This window comes from Eretmochelys imbricata, chromosome 1 (assembly GCF_965152235.1).
Source record: "Eretmochelys imbricata isolate rEreImb1 chromosome 1, rEreImb1.hap1, whole genome shotgun sequence".
Classification (NCBI taxonomy): Eukaryota; Metazoa; Chordata; order Testudines; family Cheloniidae; genus Eretmochelys; species Eretmochelys imbricata.
Genome location: NC_135572.1, coordinates 309,424,900 through 309,449,541, shown reverse-complemented (window position 1 = coordinate 309,449,541; position 24,642 = coordinate 309,424,900). Strand labels below are relative to the sequence as shown.

The window sequence follows — 24,642 nt, the reverse complement described above, 5'->3', positions numbered from 1 at the left end:
CAAGGAAAAAAACCTCAAGTCTTTGCATTTAGATCAGTTTAAGATTCCAGAAAGGATGCCTATGAATTTTGTATGACAGTCTTGATATTCCAGTCACTGCATATGCTATTTGAGTTGCATCAATTCAAAGTCTCTGTCTTCTGATTCTGTAAAGTTGAAATAGGTTCTATGTGTTTCATAGCTCCACCATCAGGCCTTTTGAAAGGTCAATGCAGTTTTTAAGGGCCTTCAGTAGGGAACCCAGAATCTTTTTATTCCAAAGGAGCAAGGAACACTGCAGAGTCATAAATAGTTTGCCATTTGTCAGTGCATAAACATAGCACTGATGTGGGATTATGAGAGAGAGCTATTGAAAGACCAAGGACACTTGCTGAAATATTTGAGATTAAAATAAGATTTGGACAATGTACTTGGTGAAAATGAAAGATTCTAGAGAATAAGATTCTCTCCTAGCTGCTGTGATTCAGGGAAATGTTATGGGGAGGCATTTTCCGACAACAGCTATGACCAAGTGCTTTTCATTTCAGAAACTGGCATCAAACACATATGCACCTGGTAGAAAAGGTGCATAGCTGTCATTGAGCAGAATAGGTGAAGGAAGGGATTCCCCTCTATTTTCATGCGGGACATGCAGCTGCATGTTGGGCTATTGCTTTGTTCATGCAGTTGGGCTATTGTTTTTTGAATAAAAGGGGAAAGAATATTAGAAAAAGGTCTGGTTTTCATCACTACTTCCTTTTGCTTCTTTGTTTCTTTATACTTATTTGCTTTCTTATGTTCCAGCATCTTTCCTCTTCTTTTTGTTCTCTCCTCGTCTTTCATCTTTAATAGCTGCTCTTGCATTAGTCCACTTATGCTACTGAATTGCCTCTTATGGTGGCAGCACCTGTCTGCTTAATTGTCATGGCCAGAGACAGCACTTCCTATCAATCACAGGGCAGAGGACTATTAACAACAACTGTCGTGAAATAATATTTACAAATGTGATAAGACCTAATGTCCGGTAGTACATGATACCTGAATGCTAAATTTGGTGCAGCATTGCCCAATTGAATATAGTTACTGGACATTAAGCAAGAAGTATATGATAGGGGAGTTCAGGAGAAGGTAACCAGTGTCCTCTCAGTTTTGGACCTTACAAATGCACTATAAGTGTAATGCACTTTTCATATTTTCTACTGTTCTAATTTAAGTGGAAAATATGGAAAGATGGAAAAGATTTGTAACCACTATGCTTGCCATAATCTCATAAAAACCATTAAGTTATCTACAGGTATCAGCTGAGCTGGTCTCTCCCTCCTTTTCTGTGGCTTTAGAAAGAGGCATTTTAGTGGATTATGCATCATATTTGTGTTATATTTGACAGGCCGAATGGGAGCTGGAGAAAAGAAAAATGCTTGCAACGTACAATACCGACGGCCCTTTGGCTGTGCAGTCCTCAGCATTGCAGATCTACTGGCAGGAGACTCAAAGGATGACCTTATCTTAAAAGTATACATGTAAGAGATTCTTTCCTTTTAATTTATTAAGAGGTTTGGAGTCCATTTATATCAGTCTGTACCAAGAAGCAATGGCTTTTAATTAGTGTAAGTAAAGGGCTTTAGTCCTTTAAGGTTGTTTAAGCATTTCCATTCTAATCCCCCATAATATAAAATAGTATATTTTAGAGCTGGTCAAAGAATAGGGAAAAGGTTTGATAAAAAAATCAGAATTTTTCACCATTTTTGTTGCAGTTGAAAAATTTCCATCAACTCTTCATGTTTGTTTTTTCAAAAATGAAAATATGTTATAAAAAATTGCACAATTAAACATTCAGAAGTCAGGAAATATGTGAGTTTGAGGTGCATGTGTTACTTTAATCTGGCCCTGATTGGATACAATTATCAAATAATGCAATAGGATATCATAACATTTTTCTACGTCTGTAGGCCTTCATCAAGCAGATACTCATGCAAACAGTCCTGTTAAGTTTTCAGGATCGAGGCCTGTGTAATTTCATTTAGTGTGCCATTTTACAAGAAACACAGTGAACAATTTGCTGCACACCCTCACTGGAGTTTTCACTGTGCAGCTAAGCCATGCATTCATCTACAGCCAGGTCGTCTTTAGAGCGCACTTTACAAGTTTTGCAAGAGCTCCCTGAAAAATGTACTTTGCTTTCCGATAGTGTGATTTTTCATTTGTTCATAGTTCGTATACACACTTCCTCTCCCTGTTGAACTGCCGCTTTCTACCCATAGGTTTTCACTGTCTGAGCAGTGTTTTGATAATCATGAAAGTGTATTTTGTCTTTCACTCTACTCATACTCCAAAATAGCTGAATTGTTTTTGCTCCAGCTTTCCAAAATGATTTTCCTTTGGGCAAAGCCTAAATCTGTAAGACTTGATCCTGAGAGAGGTAAGTTTCAGAACGTTTTAAAAGTTACTGAAAATGGAGGATTAGAATAGAAATGCTTAAACAACCTTAGGCAGAGAAATTGCTATAATAATCTTTATATGGCAATGTGAAGTGTTTTGGGGACTTTTTTGAAATTCCTTGTACTGCCCAAACATCTGCCAAGAGTACTTTATCACTCCAGAAAGAAGTAGGCAGGGCAATCATTTATATATAATGATGCAAAACAATTACAAAACTGCAATAGCAAAAAATGTAAATTATTAACAATGCCATAAGTGCAGGGGACTGGAAAACCAAAACATCTCACTCAAAATCTAATTATTTTAAATGCATGGGTTTATTAAATGGCAGATGAAATTTTGGCTGATAGTAGATAGAAAGAAAGTTCAATTTCCTGGATGCGGTGACACAGAACATAGAATTCCCTGCTGACCTTGGGCTCGATAAGTTAAGAAATATTTTGTGGGATGATCTATTCTAAGAGTATAAACTGAGATACACTAGTCAGACACTTAACGGATTCCTCTTCCAGTGTAGTTTAGTACTTGAGTCTTGAAGACACTTCAGTCTCTAAAAAGCAGCCCTTCACCTGTCTCTTATTCCCCACTGTGCTGAATTAGAACTGCGGGAAGCAGTGCTTCTGATGGCAATTTAGTATGACGGTGAACAGGTGGCTGACTTTTATTTTACTTTAATTTTCTGTCAGTCTAGATTAAAGTGCTCTCTGTTGGATACAATGCTGTTAAAGGTATTGGTTGGACAGTTGAATTTCACTTTCAAAGTCTGTGGTTGGTAAAAATAAATGTGGCGTTAGTACTTCAGTTAGATAAAACAGAACAAATTTGATACTGAGGCTAACTTCAGTCTAAATGACCAGAAAAAGTTCTGTGGAATATTTCTCAAATAGTGTTCAGATTATGGAATTCAAAATTTTTAATTAAAGCAAATGAAAATGCTATATTTTAAAGTTGTGGCAAGACGCTTTTGCACCTACAGCATTGTTTAATCTATTCAAATGGCTTTCTCCTATAGGCAGCCTCCTATCCCTGTGAAACTAAGAACATAATTTCCTTTGCCCTTTAGTTAAACATAATCTCTACTAGATGTCCTGTTTCTGCTGAGCTCTTGAATGGTCACGTTAGGGAGGTTTCATTGTAATTTAGAGCTGAAGAAGACATTAATACACATGAGTAATTCAGCAGGAGCTGAATTACTGAGTGCCACCAAGGACACCCTTCCACTCAAATTTCCCAGGCAAAGCAAGCATTCCTACAGTGACATCCTCAACCAAAGCATCTGAGTGCTGCCATGACACTGCTCCCTGTTGTGGCAAGCTGTTTCACTGGGCATCATGTCAAAACCCACATTGTGCCACCAATATGACCTGCTGATTTAGATAAATTTCAAGATGCTAGTTGGTGAGCAGAAGAGGATTTATTTGGAGAGGCCAGTTAAATTTGTTACAGTGGGTCTGACAACTGTGAGCTCTCATTTCAGATTTAAGAATGTTACCATTTTCATAGGTGCAACACAGAGAGTGACTGGTATCAGATCCATGAAAACATCATCAAAAAGCTAAACGTTCGTTACAACCTGACAGGCTCCAATGCTGGTGAGTGTATGTTGCAAAATGTTCTATTTCATTATTTTAGTTATTTTTTAAAGTTTTACAAATAAAACGTTTTCTTTTTGAAGGGTTTATGACTGTTGTTTTCCACTCACGAGAAAGGAATGCTATTGCTACTGTTGTTGTATTGGTTAAAAACTTGAGGGGTTCCACAGCAGTTGCACATCCTGCCTTTCATCTGCAACTTAAAAACCTAAAAGCACATCCCTGAATTCCCTTACAGAAGCAACTGATTAAGAACTTTCATTTTGAAGGGGTGCCAAGTTGCTGTGAAACCTTGATTACAGTCAAGTCTCTAGATTCAAGTATAAGGCTAAATCTTCAGCTGGTGCGAGCTGGTGTTTGGTATCCAACTGGAAGTGCTGCCTGGTCAATAATACTGCTGATCTTGAATTATAAATAGAAAACTGATCATGTTGTTGACATGATGTATCAGAATCTTTAGGCAAGGCAAAGTGGGAGGCCACCACACTGTTCGCAGAACCTCTTGCTGAGTAGGTGAGGGACATACATTTTGTTGGCATCTAAAGCATTTGATATGCCTCCATAGCCAGCATCCATAGCTGTCATAGAATCACAGACTCATAGAATCATAGGCTTTAAAGTCAGAAGGGACCATGATGATTGTCTAGTCTGACCTCCTGCACAATGCATCATGAGAATGGATAAAGTAGGAAGAGCAATAAGCAATGTTAAGGGACAGAGACAGTTGGCCTAGTAGCCTTGTAATACTGCTCTGTATCGCCAGACAGGAGACTCTGAGATTTACATGCTTCCTGGAATTGGCAATTTTTTTTTTAACCACTATACTCCAGGAAAGCAATCAAACCTCTTCTAGCTGGAAAGAGAGGGTAAGTCTATACTGCAATTAAAAACCTGCACCTTGCCCGTGCCAGCTAACTCATGCTTCCACGACTCAGGCTGCGGGGCTTTTTCATTGCTGTGTAGACTTCTGGGCTCGAGCTGGAGCCCACACTCTGGGACCTTCCCACCTTGCAGCATAGGCCAGCTGTGGGTGTCTAATTGTCCCTGCTGGTGCACACTAAAGGTTCCCTACTGCGCTTTAACAAGTACAGTGCTACTTTTAAGTGCTGTAGGGAATGTTTAGTGCGTACCAGCAGGGTCTATATGGACCAATTAATCCACAGCACATTGGTGCGCTTTAGGAATCACACCCCTATAGAATGCACTACCCCACTGTTCAGATGAGCCCTTAGTTTTTGCTTTCAAATCCTATTTCTTCCATGTTGGTCCTGAAAACCATGTTGGTCCTGAAAACTTTGAAATTTAACTGCAGAAGAAACTCAGGTGAGAATTAATTTTCAATTTAATGTTATGTTTCAGTGCAATCTTGTATCATTTGAAGTTGTAAACCCATAAATTTAGTAGATTAAGTAGGCCTGTACAGTTCAGTTAACTTGATTTGTAAACGTGAAACTTGTATTGAAAAGTTACATGAAACGTGGTCTTCAGCGAGGTGTGAGGGGAAAAAAGCTCTAATGCTCCATTTCATTTTTAAATATTCAAATTAATTGAATTTAAAGGACACTAATTAAGGCTCTATAATTTAATATGAAGCCTGGCTAGGATAGCCGTAGCTTGTCATTTAAATTTTTTTGCAAAAAAATGCATTATGATGCAAAAAGAATACTTGTTTGTGAATTCAGTGTATATAATAAGAAACCTACTTTCTGGGTTCCTCAGATACCGAGCATCACCCCTCTATGGAGGTGGAAGGAAAAAATAGTACCACTAAAGTATTTTGCACTGATACTGGACAATTTGTATTTAGGATGGTGGGCCAGAATTTGGCATTTGGAATGCAATACGCCCTGTAGGACAAATGTTCTTTGAGATGTATAGGGAAAAACATTCTAAAAACAAGAAAGGAATGTTTACTATTGATGCAAATGTGAATGCCTGCTACTTGGCAGTCAAACTCTCCAGGAAGATTTTATTCTCCAAACAGAATTGCCTGGGTATATTCCTGTGGTAAACCCTTCTGATTGTTCATGCGTTTGATATTGTGATTTGTGGTCTCCCTGTATGTGTCTGGACAGAGTCCACTTTAAATACTGGAGTTTGTTCAGCTGCCGATAAAAGTAAAAGTAATTTACTTTTTCTCAGTTTCATTTGTGCGTGAGCAGCAATTTACATTTCACAACAGAGCCTGCTAACAGAGTAGGAAAGGAATAGCTATTACAGCTAATGCAGAAATTACTAGCACCACCTATTGGAATAAACTGCTGAACTGAAGTTGAAGTTACTCTGAGTTTTGAATATACAAATTAATTTAGAAAAACCCAGGTATCTTGCTCTTTGTTTGAATTATTTCATTTAAAAATGTTCACAAATATGTGACACGTTTCGACCATTAAAAATAATAACCATGATATCATGATCCGTAAGCCACTGGAAAAAAATGACACTCGGAAAATTGTATGCAGTGTAGTTGTAGCCGTGTTGGTCCCAGGATATTAGAGAGACAAAGTGGGTGAGGTAATATCTTTTATTGGGCCAACTTCTGTTGCTGAGAGAGACAAGCTTTTGAGCCACACAGAACTCTTCTTCAGGTCTGGAAACGGTACTTCTAGAGTCAGAGGCAATGTGTTGTGGGGAGAGGGCACATGCGGGGTCATGTGCATCTCCCCTCCCCCCCCCACCAGATTTGCTGCTTGGCTTGTACTGTGCATGCTCACACGGACTGAGGATGCTCAGTAACACTGCTGAAGCCCATTAACACTTCTGCAAAAGGGAGGGTTAGTGGGTTACAGATTGTTGTAATAAGCCATAAATCCAGTGTGACTGTTCAGTCCATCATTTTTAGTGTCTAGCAATGTTATGAATTTAAGCTCCCAAGCTCATCTTTTGGAAGTTTTATGCAGGTTTTCTTTGAGGATGAGTACTGATAGGTCAGATATAAAATGATTGTTTTGTGAAAAGTGTTCACCTACAGGTGTTTAGGTTGTTTTTGTCTTTTATCATTTTCCTGTGTGAGTTCATTCAAAAGCATAGTGATTGTCTGGTTTCATCCACATAGTTGTTATTGGGGCATTTAGTGCACTGGATGAGGTACACCACATCACATGTTGTGATAGGCATGTGTAGGATTCATGGATCTTGAAAGGGGTGTTGTAGAGGGTGTTGATCATTGTAGCAGTGGAGATAAGTCTGCAGGTTTTGCATCTGCTGTTCTGGCAGGATCTGGTGCCACTTTAAGTTAGTGTGTCCTGGTCTGTGGGGAGCTTGCTTCTGATGATGAGCTTGGAGAGGTTTGGGGTTCTTCGAAGGCCAAAAGTGGAGGTTCAGGAAAGATCTCTCTCAGCAAGGGGTCCCCATCAAGTTTGGGTTGTGATTGATGTTGCTCCGTATGTGTCCGTGTGGGGTGGTAGGTGAGAACTAGGGGTGTGCAGTCTGAGAGGGTTTTTATTTCTGTATTGAAGCGAATTCTCTCAGAATATGTGGGTGGCCCGTTCCATGATGTGGTCTGTTTCTCTAGTTGAATGTCCTTGTTTGGTGAAGGTGGTTTTAAGTGTATTAAGGTATCTATCCCAGACTTCCTCCTCAGAGCATATTCTGCAGTAGCTGAGTGCCCGACTGCTTTCTTGGTGTGTTTTGGGGTCATTACTGGATCTATGAATGTAGGTGTGGTGACAAAGGCACTCTATCGCTTGTGGGTGAACGCTTTTCCCAAAGCAATCGCTAGGTATCTGACCTAGCCAGTCCTCATCCTCAAAGGAAACCTGCACAACACTTTCAGAAAATGAGCCTGAGAGCTTAAATTCATAACTCTGCTAGACACTAAAAATCATGGACTGAACAGAGGCACTGGATTGATGGCTGCTTATAACAATCTGTAGCCCACTAACCACCCCTTTTAGTCCTGTGACTGCAGAGGTGTTAACGGGCCACTCGACTTTGAATGGTCCCTTACAATTGTGCTAACCACTTATGCTAAACAATCTGTTCCATCTTGCATTTTGCTGTGATGTTGGGACTACCTTTCCCAGACCCGAACAAGAGCTCCGTGTGGCACAGAAGCTTATCCCTCTCATCAACAGAAGTTGGTCCAATAAAAGATATTACTGCACACACTTGTCACTCAGAAAATTGACATTTGTCTTTAAGTTCTTAACGGGTTGTGAGTGACTCCTAATGTAGAGGGGATGTATATTGTTATCAAGCCTGACATTTCTGTGGGCTATATGAAAATATTTATTGTTCTACAGAGCTGTCTTGGTTTTGTTCTGTTCTGTTGGCTGTTCATACTTGCCTGCATTTTAAAAAAATAAACCTTAAAACCATGTATTTTTGCCTAAGATACATTAATTTGAAATCCCAGGAAAGATGCAGGAGCAATGGTTGATGGGATACCTTTCAGCAGCCCATTTGAATCTGTGGAAGAAGCTATTTAAAAATATATAATTCATGATTAATTTAAATAATTCCTCTTGATGTTAAACAGATGGAAGATCTGATATGTTTATATTTTATTCAGTGAGAAAACTCATAGACATAAAATTAATATAAGCAGTAAACAGTTAATTTCAGTTTCTAAACAGGTGGTATGCTTCTGAATAGGTTTGGATAAATTCACAGTTTACAAAAGGTGGTTTGTTTTAATAAAAGTGGATTGCTGTAAATATTGATATTAACATGAGATATGAGTCTTAATATTGTTTGTTTCAGTTCCTTATCTGAAAAGCTACATTGGCATTATTTGGTAATCACTGAATCACTCACTAAGCAATAGGACATGACAAACAGTGCTCTTCTGGTGGTTATTGAATACCTTGGGTAGTGGTATCATTTGAGACACAAGGCTGATGGCAGAGTGATTTTTAACCATCTGAGATCCACTGTAGTCCTCAGCATATGTGCTTCATGCAAAGCTTTCACTCTAATAACAAAATATAGATCACTTTTGAAATGATAAATCAGATCCAACCTTTTACTGGATATTATTGACATGAGTATGACATTAGTGCAAGCCAAACAGTCAGCTCCCTTTGTATTCAGAATCAAAAGTTTGGGCTGTTTTACAGTATACCACAAATATCCCTTCAAATGTAGCACCTTGAAAGTGAGATGTGGGAAGTTACAGCATTGTCTCTTTGCTTATTAGATTTTGGTTAAAATAATGGCTTAAGTATTCTCAGTGTCTTTTAAAGCTTTGAATTATCATAATAATATTTTGGGGGGGGGAGTTGTCTGTACCAGTCCTATTTAATAAAATGTTATGTAATTTGTTCATTTTAGATTACATTTCCAATATTATGAGTTGAGTCAGTAACTACACCTGTAGTTAAGATTGCCTCACACTTTGTTTTAAATCTGTTTTCAGTTGCTTATAACTTTGCCATACTTTAACCATTCATACTGAAATGTTCCAAGCTTGATCTCTCTGCTTCAGTCTCAGAAAAGTGAAAATGGTTCAAGGCTAGTGCAAAATGGATAGTTTTGGCAAACAATTTCTTTGAAGCGCTCTTGTGATTCCATGTTTTGGGACAAGAATTTGAAATTGGGCAGGGAGATAGTTCTGGGATCACAGAAGTGCCTTTTGCTTTCCCTGTGAAATTGGACAACTTTATAAGCCTCTGAAAATCACCCTCTGCACATATTCATATAACCTGTGAAAGGGATGCTGCTAAAATCTCCACAGAATATGCCCCAGCCCCAAAGAGTTTCCTGCATTTCCACACCACTGAGCACGTTCTCTGTTCCTAGTGGGTAGGTAGAGCTAGAATTCTGGATGGGTACATGTTGCAGTAGCCGCAGACATTGCCTACTTTGGCCTAAGGGAAGGTGCACTGGGTTGAGAGACCACCATAAGTTCCAGTCTCAACTGTTCCACTGACTGGTGGTAATTCTGTGCACTTCACAGCCCTTATTGAATGAGGTCTCATACCCCTATTGTAGGAAGCAACCAAATATCTTTCAACATTTACCTATGGTCTCTAATATGGGAAATCTCATCAACATAGCCCCATTGCCTTTCAGAATGATTTTGCCAAATCTGAGTGCTTGGCTTTGCTTTCTGTTACTATTAGACCACACTCACTTCCACAACCTTCCTGATTCCCATATTCCTCTGCTGTCTAGCAAAACAGTTAAGTACTCTATGAGCAAGAGGTGTTGTGTCCCATTTTAGTAGGTGATCTGCTTAGTGAAAAAGTCTGTTACTGCTGCCAGTTACTCTTTTAGCTCAAGTGGTAGAAGTCTGCATACTCCTGAGTTCCAGCCTGCTGATCACCCATTTGCACGGATCAGTATGTCTCCACATGATGTCATTTGTTTTTCAGTTTCCTATTTAAAAAATTGAGGGAATTACACACAAAAACCTGTTAAAACAACATGAAGGATGCACAGTCAATTATTCAAACTTTAGGTAATGCCAGAATGAAAACAACAAGGAGTCCTTGTGGCACCTTGGAGACTAACAAATTTTGTGGGCCCACGAACGTTCATGCCCAAATAAATTCGTTAGTCTCTAAGGTGCCACAAGGACTCCTCATTGTTTTTGCTGAGACAGACTAACACGGCTCTGAAACCTGTCACCAGAATGAAAGTTACCTTTGTATATATTTTGATGCTAATGGGCATTAGGTGCCCAACTCCCCTTGACTTTTAATGGGAAATTATTATAATGCATGCACACAAGGATATGAGCAACCAGAATTCTGGCATTTCCTAACTTTGAGTCCTTGACTTTGCAACCATAATGTTCCTTTAATGCATTTTATTTATTCTGTTATATAGTTGTGGCATTGGTGTGCACGGTGATTTACAGGCACATAAAACAATGGGCCAGATTAATCTCTAGGGTATCTTCTTTGCTAGTGAAATTACACGTGGGATTAATTTGGCCCAGTGATTTTGCCTCAAGGATCTTAAAATCTCAGTGGGATTGATTACAATGAAAATGATAATGCCAGGGTGGGTTGGAGAGGCACAGGATGATGAATGATAGAACATCAGGGAACAGAGGAAAGGGAGTATGATGATCATGATGGTTTCTTCTGGCATTAAAGACTATGAGATTATGAGTACTGCTTCTGAGGAGCCAGAGTATCTGAATGAGGAATAGAAGCTGTTCTTTCTAGTAGCCATGTTAATACCAAAAGTACAGTTGTGAATACATTGTCTACTGTACTATGCTGTATGACCATCTTATTACAAGTTATGCATACAGCCAACTGAAATAACTGCAGGTACATTTTACAATTAAACAAGTTGACAAAAGAGGTGTTTTCATATTTTATTTCAGACCAGTTCTGCTAATAATTGCACGAGTGAAAAATTCAGTAGATGGCATACTCCTATTCAGTGTGCAAAGCCGTAATGCTCTTGCTCTGATCTGAAAATCTAGTCATATTATGCAGCTACATAAAGAGCCTGCTCCACCATTCCTCATTCACACAAGTAGTTCCACTTGAATCAAGGCGACTACTCATGTGAATAAGGATTGCAGGATCAGGCCCTTATGTAGCTGCAGCACCGATAGTGTGTAGGATTATTGTGAATACCAAGGAACTGCACTTCTTCCAGGCATTATAACTCACTCAGGATCCTTATCCTTACAACGCCCTAGGATAATGGTATCCCTGATCATAGTTCAGCCCTGCAAAGAAGCATTTATATGGCCCCAATCGTGTGTCTTATACATCTCTGTACACCTTTGAGGAAAAACAGATTTACTATTTAAAGATATGATCCAAAGTGTGCTTAGTGGACAAAGGAGACTCATAACTTCGAATATAATAGGACAATCTGAAAATTGTCAACTTGAAAAATGGTAGGGTCATGATTTTGCATCACAATACAACTTATCCTATTTGTTTACTCAGATATATTGTATATTATATTCCAGTCTCATGAAGTAATGTGGCTAAGATGTAATTATTCATGTGTCCCAGAAGACCATTAGCAGGTTTGGATAATATAATTATATGAATTTTCAGTGCGCAAGATATTGGGGGGCATGAACTTGTTACAGATAACAGGAAGGTTTGGTAACTGAAGCCTGCATGATTGATGATCAGCTCTGTTTTGAGAAACTCATGATGGGGGGGAGGCGCGGATAGGGGTGAAAGAGAGAGTTGGACATGTAATTCAAGCAAGAATGAGATAATTTTAAGTGATTTTAAGTGGAGTATTCAGTAGCTGTACAGTCATAGTAAATTGTGAATTTTTATTTCGTTCACATTAACTAATGAAATTAATTCCTCTGTGGTTGCTTAGCAGCCAGGAAAAAGCTTTTTTGAAGAACTTGCCAATATGTTCAGATAGATTTGCTGACACCTCATGGAAAATATTGTTGTTGCATTACTGTATGCGGCATATAATACATATTCTGTAGCTTCAGTCTTTTCCTTCCAAAAGCTAGCATGACAAGATCTGAATCCCCCTCACTACCACCACCACCAGATTTTGATGTCTTATACTTGTCAAAAGAAGAGAAAAACCTGCATTTGAATCTTCCTCTTTCTTGTTCAGCATCATTATTTATTTAAGTGCTGATGATGAACAAAGCAACGAGACTGCTTTCCTTTGTGCAAAAACAGTTGTCTATTGCATCTCCAGCTGAAGTCTGAACTGCACCTTAACAACCAACTTATAGTCGTTTTGTAAACAATAGAAGGTATAGTCAGAATCAGGGGAATGCTTTTTGTAGTAGTTGTCTGATGAAAGGAAAGGAAAAAATGCTTGAAAATTCTGTTTTTAATTACTGATACATATATTACTGGATTTCCACTCATTAACCATATAAGAAAACATACACAGTGCTAGGTCCACAGCCTTGCTGTCAGTGCAAATGTGGACAGAAAGCTGGAATAAGTTTTTCCCTTAATCCAAAAACCCCTTTCAGCCTCTTTACTTTCTACATAACACTTTGCCTTGCCACCTTTTCAAAGCCAACTGGCAGTTTTTCTTTCTTCAAAAACTCAGTCATTCTCCTCATCTGAAAAGAGAGAAATCCAGATCAAAACCAGAATTTGACTTGTTACATACTAAATATAAATGTCAAATTTTTCCACTGCTTTTGTATTTACCCCTTAGAACAGACACTGCCAATTCCTTGATTGGTTTATTTCGATAAGCCTGAAGGTTGGTGTTCCTCATAAATTTTCATCCTGGTTTCTTTCCAAAGGAGAGGAGGATCTTCTGTCCTTGCTCCCCCATGTCACAGGCCAGGATGGAGTAGTAGCTGAATGTTTTGTTTTGTTTTTCATCCCGTTTTCCTGTCTGTGGGGAGGGAAATGGGAGGAAAGTAAGGTTAGAGCTTCATGGACAAATCATCATTGAGTTTTGGTGGGGTAGCCATAGTGTACTATCTCTGTAGGGCCCTTTGTTTTCAGTTTTTGTTTTTATTTAATTTTCCCCAGGAATTCATCAGTGTTTATTACCACCACAATAAAAACAGGTGAAAATCAGTGCAAAAAACTATTAATAATTTTTCTGAGTAAATAATGGGGTTTATTTTGGTGGACAGAAATACGGGGGAAGGAAAAGTGTTCAGTAGATTAATGCTTTGAATTTCGTTCATGAGCGTGGTTTGCTGCAGAACTAAAGCAAAACTCGAAACACAGTGCTACCTCTGAGCTTAAGAAAACAATATATCTCTAATCCCCAAATAAAACTTTTCATTTGAATAAAAAGTTTACTGTTGTAGACTTAGAACTATTAGCCTATAAAGATTTACATGTAATAATTGGACCGTACCATTTTCAGTGCATACACTCTACTTCATCTTCTTCTCCTGTTTTTGTTTTTTAAAAACTTTTGAATACTTCCTTGTGTTCTGAAATGTATTCTGATACAGATTTTTGTTTTCTTCCCATTTTAGTGTATCAAATCTTTAAACCATTATCTGCTAACAGCTTGAAATGTGTATGTGGTGGGGGTGAGATTAATCAGTACGTTCAGAATTGCACGCACTTCAGAGCTTGTGAGCTAGCCTGTTTGTTTATTGTGTGTATCTTCTAGACTAATACATAGCCTTACAGGCAGCTTTGCGTATACACACAGACTAATGTATTATAATACATGTATCTCATGCAATGTATTGTATTTTCCTAATAAAGTAAGTTATTTTTATACATTTGAATGATTCAAAAGTAGGGTGAAAATAAAAAAAAAAAAACTCTGAGTAATACTTTTTGTAAAACATGGGAAATCTTCGGTAAAAATCGGTTTAAACAGAAAACAAAGGGGCTTAGCTATCTGGTAGTAATACCTAACATAGTGCTAATGCAACACAGGTAACAGAATGGAGATCAAAGCTCCTGCTCTGCACTGGCCCTGTGGCTGCTGTCAGGAATCAACATGCTGAGCAAATTGCCTAACATCTGAGTTCAGGCCCTAAAGATAGGGGGCAAGTAGTTACTTTACTTTCAGTTATGCTATTCATGGAGTAAGTACTACTCAATATGGGTAATGGTGGAACAATCCAGCACTAAGTAATTAAAGAAACCCAGTTGTACCAATTGCCATGGAAGGGTTAATTATCGGAAAGTATTTTGGTTGTAATCCATTTCCTGCATTAAAAGTAGCAGATGGTTTCTGCCCAGATTTGAAACAAAACATCTTTGAAGGAAAGCAGGAGCTTTATGAGGAAACCATATCTATCCACGTGCTCGGTCTTACGTGATGTACCAATAAAGATTACAAAATTAATATTTATCTATGTTTACTAACAGAAAAATTTGATTTACTTCCTGCCGAGTCTTAAATCATATACAGTTTTGCTACTTTTTATTTTCTGTTGTGTTTTGCCTTTTTATGTTATCTTTTCTTTATCCACTCAACCCCATTTCTTCAGTTTTAACTTGCATAGCTACTTGGGTAAGGCCGCTGTAAATATACTTTATAGAACATTAACATGATTTTTCAGATCATTTTAGGAGTTTGCCTGAAGTTACAAACGTGAAGCGTCTAGTAAATCTGGAAAATGAGACTACACTTTACCTAAGTTTTAAATATTTGTATAATAATTGTAAAGTAACACACACAGTTATTACAGTACTATCAAAGTATTAGACAATAGTATGTTTCAGATGATAGAACACTAGCCTCTTGTCAAGAAAGTTGAGTCTCATACCAAGACTTAGTATCAGCATTTGATTAAAAACCCTTTCTTCAGTGCTAGGTAAGGTGGGCAGAGCTGTTGCAGATGTTACTCTCTCTATGAGGCTTCATACCAAGACTTAGTATCAGCATTTGATTAAAAACCCTCTCTTCAGTGCTAGGTAAGGTGGGCAGAGCTGTTGCAGATGTTACTCTCTGTATGAGGCTTGAAACCAGACTCGCTTAAAGAGCAAGGGAGAAACTCTCTAATGCATTCACTAACTTTTCTCTTTCCTAATAAAACAGTCACTGATACACAAGGGCCTAAGTAACCTGCTACTGATCAAGTAATAGCTGCCTCATTTTACTACAGAATCACTGCACAACCAGTGAACTTGTTGAATTGTAAAATGGCTTCAGATACAGTTAATATAAAAGATGTGCAAAACAAAGCCAAATTCTGGCCATAACTAAAGGTGATTTTAATATAGAAGAATAACACAATTTGTAATTCCAATTTATAAATATTGATTTTTTCCCCCTCTAACAGTAACACCTTCACCTTGGGGTGAGAATATACCATATTGTACTTTTTTCCTGCCTAAAAACATTTGATGTTTTCAATTCATTAATAAACAGTTGCATGTTATCAGCTTTTAAAAATTGATATGCACCATGATGAAAGGAAGGATGATTCCATCACCAAAGCACTGGCCTGGGCTGTGGGAAACCCAGATTCACTTACTTTTCTGCCAGAAGCTTCATGTTTGATCCCGGACAAGGCACTTAATGTGTCTCTGCCTCAGTTCCCCATTTGTAAAATGGGGATAATAGCACTTCCCTACCTACAGGGATGGTGTGAGAATAAGTATACTGAAGATTGTGAGGCATTCAAACGCTGTGGTGACAGAGGCCATATAATGACCTAAAATAGCTAGATAAAGAGAAACAGAAATAGAATAGATTTGATTTGACATTTTTCAACATACAGTTTAAATCTGTTTAATGCTTTCATTTATCAATGTGAAATAACTCATCAAGTTCTGAGGTAGACTATTACTTTCATATCTCTCCCTTACACAGACTAAATCCATCTGCATGCAGAAGACAGAAATAGGTTGCCTAGGATCAGACAGGAAAGGTTCAACAGTGTGTAGATGCCAACTTTGATGCTCTAATAAAAGCCCCTTAAAATTCCTATGCTCTTGATGCAATATTTTTGCTCTTGAGAGATAAGAGTAGGGCGCAAACATACACAGTCAATTTTTCACTTGCTAATGCCAAGAGGAAGAAAATCAATTTAAATCCAATACAGATTAAATTACCGGTGGTGAAGATTATAAACTTAACTAGCTACTTTATAACTGTGGCCTCTGTCAAAGGGATTTCACAGAAATAGTCAGTATGGGGGAAAGATCTTTTCCTATCCTGATATCTTGGAATGCTCTTAATGAGATTTACAATGGTGACACAACTTAATTGCATGTTTACTGAGAAGCAGCATGTTATTTTGTGGCAGTAAAGCAATGACTACATAGTAACTGTTGAAATAGTGTTAACTATACACTAACTTGGATTGATGGGCAGACCTCAAGGTTTAGATCAGATAAAAATCCAAAATCGTAGGGTTTTCCTCCTCTTTTCAGCTTGAGTAGGATTCCTTCCAAATTTTTTTTTTCAGTCTTCTGGCACCATCTATCTTCAAAGCTGCATTGTGGGGTCAAGATGAGGGTTTTTCTTGAAACCTCCAAACAAATATTTCACCCTTTCGCATGAGTCTGGGGCATACATAGTCCAAGACCAACATGAGAAATGAACGTCAGGGGCCAGGATTAGGCAGAACCCTGAAAATAGTCTTTAAATATGGGGGCCAGGGGAGAGAAAGAGAAATGGGAGGGGCAGGGTGTGAGACCTAAATGGGGAGGTGGCTTGTGTTGAGGGAGAAAACCAGGATTTGGTATGGTTGAGTTGTGGAAGAGAGGGATGAGATTCAGGTTCTTTCTTACAATGCCTAGCTCACCATCCCTAGTAAATTCTCTCTCTTTCCCCTGATAACTGTGCAGTAACTTGATCTTTCCACTGTAGGGGGAAGTAGAACATGAATTGGGTGATACTGTCTTGTTTTGTCCTCAGTTGTCTCTGTTCAACAATGATACATAATGAATAAGGAAGCTTATGAACAAGAGAATATGTTAGAGAAATTGTTCAAGTATCATTCATTCTTGTGGAAAGCATTATTTCCATATTGCTGTCAAGGTCAGATAAAGATGGATGCATTTGTTACACTAGCTTCTGGACATTTTCCTCTTGTGCATCTAACTTTTAAGACTGTTTGTACTTTTTTTACACACACGTTTATGTAGGTAGATTCTGAATATTACGGTATTATTCAGTATTATATCAGTTTTAGCCTGTTTACTTTATCCTCTCACACTCTTTAGTTTGTGCACCTTGTGATAATGTATTAGTTGTTTCTCTTTTTGTGCACATGAGGCGCTAACCAGGGAGGTGATGGATGCCCTCAGCTCCCACTGAAGTGAATGACTTATGGGTATTTTGGGTACAATTCATGATTGATCCCCTAGTGACATTTGGAGTCACTCCCCTAGTAAGTTACACCAGACTTGCTAACAGAATCCATTAAGTGGCCCCTTAGTTACTTGGAGGAGGAATTTTACTAGGTTTTGCAGCAGTCAGAAGAAATTGTATAATTGATACAACTGAAAATCTGGAGCTCTGTACACAGTACATCAGCAAACTGAATCAGTGTTCACACTGAAAACCCCGCCCAGATTGTCCTCCAAAACAAAGACACTGCTATCTTGCCTTCTAGCATCCACTTAGTCCCTGCCATCTCTTCCCCAGAAAAATCTTGTTCAAAAAGACATGCATTGCAATGTGATCTAAAGAACAACAAATTCTTGCTTTTTCAAACTAATAAGAGAAGCTTGAATGTGTAAATTGGAGGACCCTTCTCTGGAAATATCCTGTCTGTGGGCCCTCCTATTTAAATTGGGAGACTGTTAAGTGCCTCCATTGAATTCTGCTTCCATGGTATCATATGAGGAAAGATGTGGAATCATAGAGGGTTCATGGAAGAGTCTAGGATCTAAATCATATAAAGATGGAGTCTAGGATCTAAATCATTTAAAGATATATGGGTTTCATACAGTTGAAAACCTGAAGGGACCATAGATTACCTAGTCTGACCTCCTACGTATCACAGCCAGTTAAATATCACCCAAATAGCCCAACATTAAAACTTAATACATTAAACTGAATCTAAAACAAAATCTGAAGCTAGTCTTGCTCATGTAGTACAGGCATAACATTATCCTAACAATAGCAAGACTGCTTAACAAGTGAGCAACGTCAAGCTGCACCATCTGAAGTTTGAGTGGCTGAAAGGCCCAGCTCTCAGTAGAGTGTTTTACAGGTATCTAATTTGGAGATGGCAAAGGCTTAGGTCATGCTGGGCTATGGAAAGGGAAAGTATATGAAGGAAAATGTCACCACATTCTAGTAAAAATAAATAAATAAATAAATTGTTGGGCTTGGATACTATCTTGGCATCCAGAAGTAGCTGAGGATCCATGGGATCAGCAATTGCAGAACTGAGAAACTAAAATAGAGCAAAGTCCCTTGATTTGTGAGCTGATGTCATCTCTGTTCATTTTGTCCTAATTTATCAACATCACCTCAGTCTTATTTGCTTTAAATCCCAGCCAGCTCAGTCTCCGCTAAACCCGAGTTCATGAAAGGCAATGGGCAAACCAGTCTGCTGCATCAGCCAGGTCTGACAAAGTAGGGTTTGCCTACACTGCAATAAAAGACCCATGGCATAGCTGCGGCTGGCCTGGGTCAGATGACTCGGGTTTGCAGGGCCCAGGCTGCAGGGCTATAAAATTGCAGTGCAGGTGTTTGGGCTTGGGCTGGAGCCTGGGCCCTGAGTCCCCATGAGGGAAGTGGGTCTGAGAACCCAGGCTCCAGCCTGAGCTTGAACGTGTGCGCTGCTATTTTTAGCTCCTCAGCTAAGTCCTGTGAGCCTAAGCCAGCTAACCTGGGCTATGAGCCTTCGTGCCACAGGGCTTTTATTGCAGTGTAGACATACCCATAGAGACTTAAGTCCCAACTGTGCATTGTTTGCTTCTGTGCTTAGTGCTGTAACTGAGGGGTTTGGGTGGCAAAGGTGGCTCTGAGACACTTTGAGTGGTTCCATTTTCTGGGGTAGCTGATATGCCCAATCCCCACCCACCCAGTGTCAAAGTCATCACACACAATTTTAAGTTACACTCTCTTTCTAGTCACAGGCAGTGGGAAGCAGAGAATCACTGGAGAGCAATGTGCTCCAGCTGTTCCCCCTCTTCTCCACCAAAACTAATCCCTTGATCATACCTGATGCTCACATCAGGGCTAGGAGCGGGGGAGATCAATAAAGAGACATTAGGCCATCTGATGAGGCACCTCCTGCACTCCAGAGCAGCAGCTTTCCACCCCTTGTATGACATAAAGAGGCATGCAGGTGGCAGAATACAACAGAGAATCAGACCCTTATAGCTCAGTGTCATTCTCCTATTGGCTAGAGACCCCATAGCCCATACTGTCTCCTCTGATGTCCTCTCATACTCATTAAACAGAAAGGATGACACGAGAATTTAGCGCACCATATAAAATAGCCCTTTGGGCATAGGAGTAATCACCGAAACCTACCCTCTGTGTTCTTTCTCAGCTAAAAACGGAACTACAGTAGTGAGTCTGACGATTCTTGCCAGGGTTCATAGATGTGTCAACAGAGCTCCTGAAGCTTATTTTGTATTGACACATTGCTAGCGTTTATACAGTAGAGTGCTTTTGTTTAATTACTTGCCACTTTTCTGGCAGTTTATTAATTTGCCAGTTTAATCCTTCGTTATATTTTGTGACAAGGGGATTACGTATATGATGTTTTGATGTGTTTAAGAATTAGTTGTCGCTGAAGACTGCTATTTGAAATACATTTAAAGTAGTAGCAGTGCTGAGATATTGTGCTTTGATATCAGTACACAACGCATAAAAGCATCTTTCTTTGTTCTCAATAAATGTGAAGGCTGCAAGATTGAATATTTATAGAGAACTTTTCCAGGAAATTATTGCTAAATTAGCTTGAATGATAACTTTGCAGAAAAAAGTTTGTAGAAAAAAGCCACATTAGAGCTGACAGGTTTTAGACAGGATTTTTAGAGTACTTTGTGTCCCTTCATTTTTTCAAGTAGTAGATATAGCTTTACAACTAACAACAAATAAACTAGTATCTGAGTGCAGGAATAGTCAAAATAAATATTGAAAAACCATAGACTAGTCAACTGAGGGAACATATTACTGTGAGACAAAGATGATACTAATTCTTCAAGGCAGATTCAGAGAGCCAATCTTTGCGTTATTCTGGTAATACCAACATGTTGTGCCTGAAAAGGTTAAGGCTGCTTGTATACTAAAAGTGATTTTCAGAAGATACATTTAATGTACCCTTGCTGTGTAGAATGGCTCCACTAATAGGCTGCTGGGGGGAGACGGTCTTCAATAATAAGTGGTTTCATCTTGAACTGCACTCTTAAGTATTTGTGAGTACACTTTTTCTTGCTTCTACCGAAGGTGAAAAATGTGTGCCTTTATGTGAGATTTTAAGGGGCATCTCCATAACAGCGACACTGGATGGCTTACTGTGCCTCCGCACTGCATTGTACCTGTGATTTACCCAGCCCTGGCTCCCAATTTAAAGTCTGAAGTTTTGTGATAAGGTTACAAAATGAGAAAAGCTCATTCCCATTTTCATCCCTGCCGTTCTCCAGCATTTCAATAATTGGCGATGTCTTACTGGTGAAGTTTTTTAAGCCTTTTCATTTCCCAAATTCATTCTGCTGGTTACTATTGCATAGTGCTGCTGACTTGCTCAACTTTGTCTATTGAAGGAATAGCTAGCACTAAGGAAGTTTTAAATGATCAGTTTAATGAACATACCTATAAGGTTTTAGCTCCTCCAGGAGTTATACCTACAGAATTATTACCAAAAGTCTCTGGGCTTGCTTGGCTGCGGGGATATGTTTCTAACTCTTTCCTTAGGTCTCAGTTAAATCTTGTTTGGACTTTTATGTGAAACAAAATATTTAAGTAATAAGCGGAGGTTAAATAGCTTCGTATGTATTTCTAGTACGATGATGTTAAAGCTGACAGAGCTTCACTTAATGAAGGAGAAAATAGCAGATATTCCCCTTTGGGCCTTTAGTATCTTAATTGCAATTGAAAGATACCCAATCTCACATTTATAAATACTTTATGTATTTTGTAGATTAGGTATAGATTTTAGTTAACATAAAATGCATAAAAACTCATTTTAAATTTTAATGTTCAGTTCAGATGTCTTGACTTTGTATCTCAAATAATAAAATGTGAGTATCAGACTTTACATACTGTATTTCTCATTAAAAGAAAAGGAAGGGCTGTAATCAGTAGAGTAAGGTAGAGGTGAGGAAAGCAGAATACTACTCTTGAAATTAGCATAGAAAAATAAATCCACCTGGTTCCCAGATTGGGGTGAAATGCCTTGCTTTAAAACATGTCTGCTAACATGTTCATTAACAGATTTATCGCATAGGATAGATAGACACTAATGTTTAAAAATGTGCTGGCTCCTCAACTCTAGGGAAGTTTGCAGTGATATCACCTGTGAAATACCGCTTTGTCTGAAGAAAAGATGCCACTGATCCATTGGAGGTGTAAGGAGGAGTTCCTATCCATCTGGTCATGTGCAGCTGTTCTCAGCAGGATTTGGAGATAGTTATATCGAGTGACCTGGATCACTTGGTAACAGGGGCACTGTTAATACAGCCAGATGCAAGGTCATATGTCTAGGAACAAAGAATGTGTGTTGCACTTACAAATGGGGTACTATATCATGGAATGCCGTAGCACTGAAAAAGACTTTCGAATCATGGTAGAAAACTAAAAGGAACATGAGCTCCCGGTGCAGTGCTATAATTAAGAGGCCAAAAAAAAAAAAAAAAGATTCTTGTATGTATAAACAAAGGAATATCAAGTGGAAGTAAGAATGTGGTTTTACCTCTAAACTTTGCATTAGTGAGACCATTACTGGAATACTGTGTCCAGTTCTGGTATCCACACTTCAAACAGGATGTTGAAAAATTGAAGAGGGTTAAGAAAAGAACTACAAGAATGATTTGAGGACTGGAAAACGTACCTTACAGTGAGAGACTAACCTAACTAATTGGCTCATCTAAGATAAGGTTAAGAAGCGACTTGAAGATGATCTACAAGTACCTACGTGGGGAAGAGATTTCTGATAATAGATGGCTCTTGAATCTAGTGCAAAAAGGCAGATTGAGATCCCATGGTTAGAAGCTGAAGCTAGACAAATTCAGACTAGAAATAAGACACAGTTTTTTAACAGTGAGGGTAATTAATCTGTGGAACAAATCTAGGAACATGGTAGAGTCTTCAGTATATGAAATCTTTTAAATCTGGATGTTTTTTCTAAAAAATATTCGTGCTCAGACAGAAGCTATGGGATCTACTCAGAAAAGCTTGAATGGGAGAGGTCCTTTGCTCTGTATGCAAGAGGTCACACTGGATCATTCTAATAGTCCCTTGTGGCCTTGAACTTTATGAAGATGATCTTCCAGATCCTAATCAGCCAGTGCTTCTTGCAATTAAAAGGTGGTGAAATAAGGCTCCACCATTTCCAGGGTGAAGAAATGCCAGGCATACACTCTTGTTACAGTGAAACACCACTTACAAGGAAGTCTTTGTTTTCATCCACATCAATAAGTGGAAACAAGCAGATTAACCTAAAAAGTCATGAAGAACCGTGGAAGATAAAGGAAGGCACAATAAATAAATATACATTCATATGACAGCAGGGCCATCATTCTGTGGGGTTAGGAAGACATAGAAAAAAATAGAAGTAGAAAAAAACTACTTCATTTTAAGAGGGCTTGACAGTATTCACATCCAACCTCAAACCAGTTGAAACCAATCCTTAGGTAAAAGTATTCAGCTAATTTATGAGCTGCAGGCCATGTGGTCAAAAGTGTAATTGGGAAGCCAATGAACCTCCCTTCCTGTACCAGCGATTTGAAGAATCCTCACTCAGACATCAAAGGCTGGGAACAGAGGAAAAACTATTGGACTTTTCCTTGATAATTCAGATTAATCAGGCTCATGCCTTCAAGTGAATTTGCAGGGGTTGGCTGGCTCCCCTTCCCACTTCCCAACTTGAACAGTACTTTAAATTCCTTTGTGAACCAAAACTCACAGGGTTCGTACACCCTCTGTTTTCCATTGTTTTGAACTGCAATGAATTGACACACAGTTAATTTTAGTGGCAGGATAGATACCGACTGTGCTCATGGTTATCTGTGCTATTGCAATGTGGACACGTTAAACGCTGTCAGAAATGCAAACACCTGTGTGCTTTCAGAGTTATTTTAAAATCTTTTGAGAGCTTTGTTTGGACAGATGCCTGATTTTATTACCTTTCTAAAAAAACAAGCGGAGCTGGTTAGCAGTCTGTCCAAGTTTTTCATGTCCGCTTCCTGTGCAGCTGCTAGACATTCTCCTCTTAATATGATCTAGGAGTTTCTGTTGCTTGTGGATAGAAATTGAATGTAAACACTTTTTATTCAGAAAACCTCAAACATAAGTGAATAGGCTGTGGGCATAATGAATACAGTTTTCCTTTCTCTCCACTTCACAGCTACATACAGGAATCAGTACTGCAGAATCAGAGCCAGCCTAATGTAAAATGACAGACCTAACAAAAATGTAGAACGTTTGTTCAGTAACTTGTCTATTTTACACATCATCTCTGTTCTGAATGGGAATAATAATCTATGGTAAATTGTAATGCAACTAAATGGGGAGAAATCTCTTGAAGCTGAAGTGACAGGTGTGAAAAACTGTTTGCAATACCATACAATGTTATTTTTAGTATTTTTCTTGCAACTCGATTATTGTAAGGAGTGATATTAATTTGCATTTATTGTGTTAAATATTAAGAGGATAAAAACCTAAGAGATTTGGTTTAAGGAAAAAAAATGTGTACTTGATCATTAAAAAAAAATTGAACTAATTGTTTGCAGGCGGATCAGTAGGTTTCTTTGCACATTTTAACGACCATTATTCTAAGAATACCAAATATATCATTTATGTATATTTTATGGGGTGTTACTGAGATACTGATTGTGTTAGCTAGAGCTAGACACATTCCAGGGATTTTTGTAAAATTTGCAACACCCTGTTGTCAATGCACTCCAGTTCTAACAGGTTCACTCCAGTTTTTGAACCTCTCTGGACTTGACTGATAATTGTGTGGATGGAGTGGGGGTGAGAGGTGATAGGGACATAGATTAGTGGGGATTGATATGAAGCCATCAGATACGTGGCATTTATGATCTGAGACAGAAACGAACTCAAGTTTTCAGAGGTGAAATTCTAGTATTATCATATTATTATGCCCCAAGTTCTTAACATGCCTGCATTCCTTTTCTTCTGGTAT

The 24,642-nt window shown here is 38.6% G+C and overlaps 1 protein-coding gene across 1 annotated transcript in view; it reads left to right on the top strand.

Annotated features, from left to right (window-relative positions):
• DOCK4 (dedicator of cytokinesis 4) overlaps nucleotides 1-24,642 on the top strand; it is a 412,253-nt gene that overhangs the window by 209,950 nt on the left and 177,661 nt on the right. Inside the window, exons 11-12 of the mRNA XM_077807794.1 lie at nucleotides 1,367-1,499; nucleotides 3,922-4,010. Coding sequence (XP_077663920.1) covers nucleotides 1,367-1,499; nucleotides 3,922-4,010 — 222 coding nt within the window. The remainder of the gene's footprint in view (nucleotides 1-1,366; nucleotides 1,500-3,921; nucleotides 4,011-24,642) is intronic.